The 2993-nt window shown below is 53.4% G+C and overlaps 1 protein-coding gene across 1 annotated transcript in view; it reads right to left on the bottom strand.

The window, feature by feature from the left end:
• Positions 1 to 2993, bottom strand: part of atg2a (autophagy related 2A) — a 100799-nt gene that overhangs the window by 27902 nt on the left and 69904 nt on the right. The window contains exons 25-26 of the mRNA XM_048619616.1: positions 2285 to 2361; positions 1379 to 1455 (exon numbers count right to left, since the gene is read on the bottom strand). Coding sequence (XP_048475573.1) covers positions 1379 to 1455; positions 2285 to 2361 — 154 coding nt within the window. The remainder of the gene's footprint in view (positions 1 to 1378; positions 1456 to 2284; positions 2362 to 2993) is intronic.

Raw genomic sequence — 2993 nt, 5'->3', positions numbered from 1 at the left:
TTTTAAGGCAGAAGTAGAGAGAATCAGAGGATTGTAGAACGTTCTCCCTGTGTCTGCATGGGTTTCCTCCCACAGGGATGTGCAGGTTAGGGTGGATTAGCCATGCTAAACTGTCCCATAGTGCCCAGGAATGTGCAGGTTAGGGTGGATTGGCCGTGCTAAATTGTCCCATAGTGCCCAGGGATGTGCAGGTTAGGGTGGATTGGCCGTGCTAAATTGTCCCATAGTGCCCAGGGATATGTGGGTTAGGGTGGATTGGCCGTGCTAAATTGTCCCATAGTGTCCAGGGATGTGCAGGTTAGGGTGGATTGGCCGTGCTAAATTGTCCCATAGTGCCCAGGGATGTGCAGGCGAGGTGGATTAGCCATGGGAGGTGCAGGTTCCCAGGGATGGGATGCTCTTTGTAGGGTTGGTGCAGACACAAATGGCCTGCTTCCACACAGTAGGGATTCTACGATAATTACATGATGCACAGAGCTTCCCCCTATTTTCTATGACCCACTATAGTCATGCAAAGGGAAGCAGGCCATTCAGCCCATCAGGTCCACACCAACCATCTGAAGAGCATCCCATTCAGACCTACCCTATTCCCTGTAAGCCCACATTTCCCACGGTTAACTCACCTAACCTACACATCCCCGGACACTATGGGACAATTTAGCACGGCCAATCCACCCTAACCTACACATTCCTGGACACTATGGGACAATTTAGCACGGCCAATCCACCCTAACCTGCACATCTTTGGACTGTGGGAGGAAACCGGAGCACCCAGAGGAAACCCACACAGACACGGAGAGAAGGTGCAAACTCCACACAGACCGTCGCCCGAGGATGGAATCGAACCCGGGTCCCTGCCACCGTAAGGCAGCCGTGCTAACCACTGAGCCACATGTGCCGCCCCCCCTTCATTCTTGATGAATGCAGGGTTGAGGTTAAAATCAGATCAGTCGTGATCGTATTGAACGACGGATCTGTCTGGAAAGGCAGATTGGCTTACTGTTGTTCCTTGTTCATCTATTCCTCTGTCCCTATTGTCCGAGAAATGAGAGCAGTGCTTGCTGAGAAACACAGATCAGAAGATTCCTGATTTTTGGATGCCCTCATTGATCTATCGGGATGGGATAGTGGGCAGAAAGGCGATGAAGGATGCTCACACCCTACAGGCCAATTCTGCCATCAGCAACGATCCCATTCAGTGGAGGAGGCTGTAGCTACAAGGGTGAGGGTTGGAGAGGGAGCTAGGACAGGGGACTCATGCCTTAGCAGGAGACAAGCTGTTGCGAATACACACAGACACAGTCAGAGGTGGAAGAGCCAACAGAGGGTCAAGGGTTGTGGGGAACAGAGTGCGTTTATCCAGGATTGAGCATCTCACCAGCTTTCCACCAGAGTCTCCTTTCCAGGTGGTGATCACCAGCTCCAGCAGATCCACGTCCAGCACACACACGTAGTCTGAATCAGGTGGAGGGGGTCAGGGAGGAAGAGAGAGATGATACAAGCTGTTAGCACTCAGACAAGGGCCACAGAGAGAGTCTGCTCACTGCGCCAAACCTCCAGCACGCACAAATAGGAGGCTCCAAACTGAGCTCCTGCTCCAACCCTCTGTCCCCCACACCTCAGCCTCTCGGTGCAGAATCGAATCAGTCTGCAGTTTGGGATCTCAGCTCAGAACGGCTGTTGGTCACGTTGTCAGGGTAGTATGGGACAGAACAGGGAGAGCAGCTGCAAAGAGGGGAGAGAACGCATGGGTGAAGAGTGGGGGCTGTAGCGGTGGGGCAGGGGGAGTGCAGTGTGTGATAGAGCAAGGTGAAGGAGGCTGGGTGAGGAAGAGAGAATGGGCTGAGAGAGGTGAGAGAAAAGAGATGGGGGGGAAGGTGTTTGACAGAGAGAGGCAAGGTGAGTGAGATAGAGGGAATGCATGAGAGAAGGGGGGGAGAGGGGGGACGGGGGCCCAGAGGGAGGGGGTAGAGGGAATGGAGATAGGGGAGAGTATGTTGGGAAGATCTGTTGAGGGGGAAGAGGGGGGCAGAGTGGATGATGGGACGGGGAAGGGCGGGTGAGAGGTATCAAGGGAGGGATTTAAGGGTGCAAGACCTGTAGGTTCATTGGTAATGGGTAATGAGGGAGAAAGGGAAGGAAGGGAGATGTAAGGATCAAGAGGAGAGAGACAGGGCAGATGGGCAAGTGAAGTGAAATGTGAGGTGTGTGGCAGCGACCAGAGACCAGGCAAGGAGCTGGATGCAGTCTATGGTAAGGCTGGGGTCTGTTGAAAGGTTGTTACCTTTCTTCAAGTCCACGGTCTCCGTGTTGCATCTGTTACACAGATAGACAGCAGAATCATCCAGAATAAACCTGCAGGAAGAGCAGAGCAAGACGAGGTGTGAGTGTGATCAGGAAGCTGCACAGCACAGATACACAGCAGGCAAGGGCCTCGCAGACGCTACATTTACGCCCTCTCCTTACCCATCCCTCACTGATGCTGGGATAGGATCATGAGGTGGCAACTGATGGGCCACCTCACTTCCCAGCACAAATAAGGAGAGACAGACTGCTCTGGGACTGGGTGGGCATTGCAGTCAAATTCACCCACAGGCCCAGCAGCAACTGCCAATGTTGGCCTAATTCTTCCACACCCCCACTATCTCACTCACAACCTTCGGCTATCGCTGCTGAACCACCACCCAGTCTACTGGTAACTAGCTACAGCCAGCATTATCATGCATCCATTAGTGAATTGGCTGACTGAAGGAATGAAAGCGTTAGGAATATTAGTCAAGGAGATCTGGGGGCAATACTGACCACTCCTTATGTCCCAGGAGTAGACATCACATATTTGAGAGTGCAGGCAGAACCTTAGTTTCACATCTCCGACGACAGTGCCTGCTCCCTCAGCACTGACCCTCCGACAGTGCGGCGCTCTCTCAGCACTGACCCTTCGACAGTGCGGCGCTCCCTCAGCACTGACCCTCCGACAGTGCGGCGCTCCCTCT

The sequence above is a fragment of the Rhincodon typus genome, chromosome 43 (assembly GCF_021869965.1).
Source record: "Rhincodon typus isolate 14 chromosome 43, sRhiTyp1.1, whole genome shotgun sequence".
Lineage (NCBI taxonomy): Eukaryota > Metazoa > Chordata > Chondrichthyes > Orectolobiformes > Rhincodontidae > Rhincodon > Rhincodon typus.
Note: the sequence above shows the minus strand (reverse complement) of the source record. Positions and strands in the feature narration are given on the sequence as shown.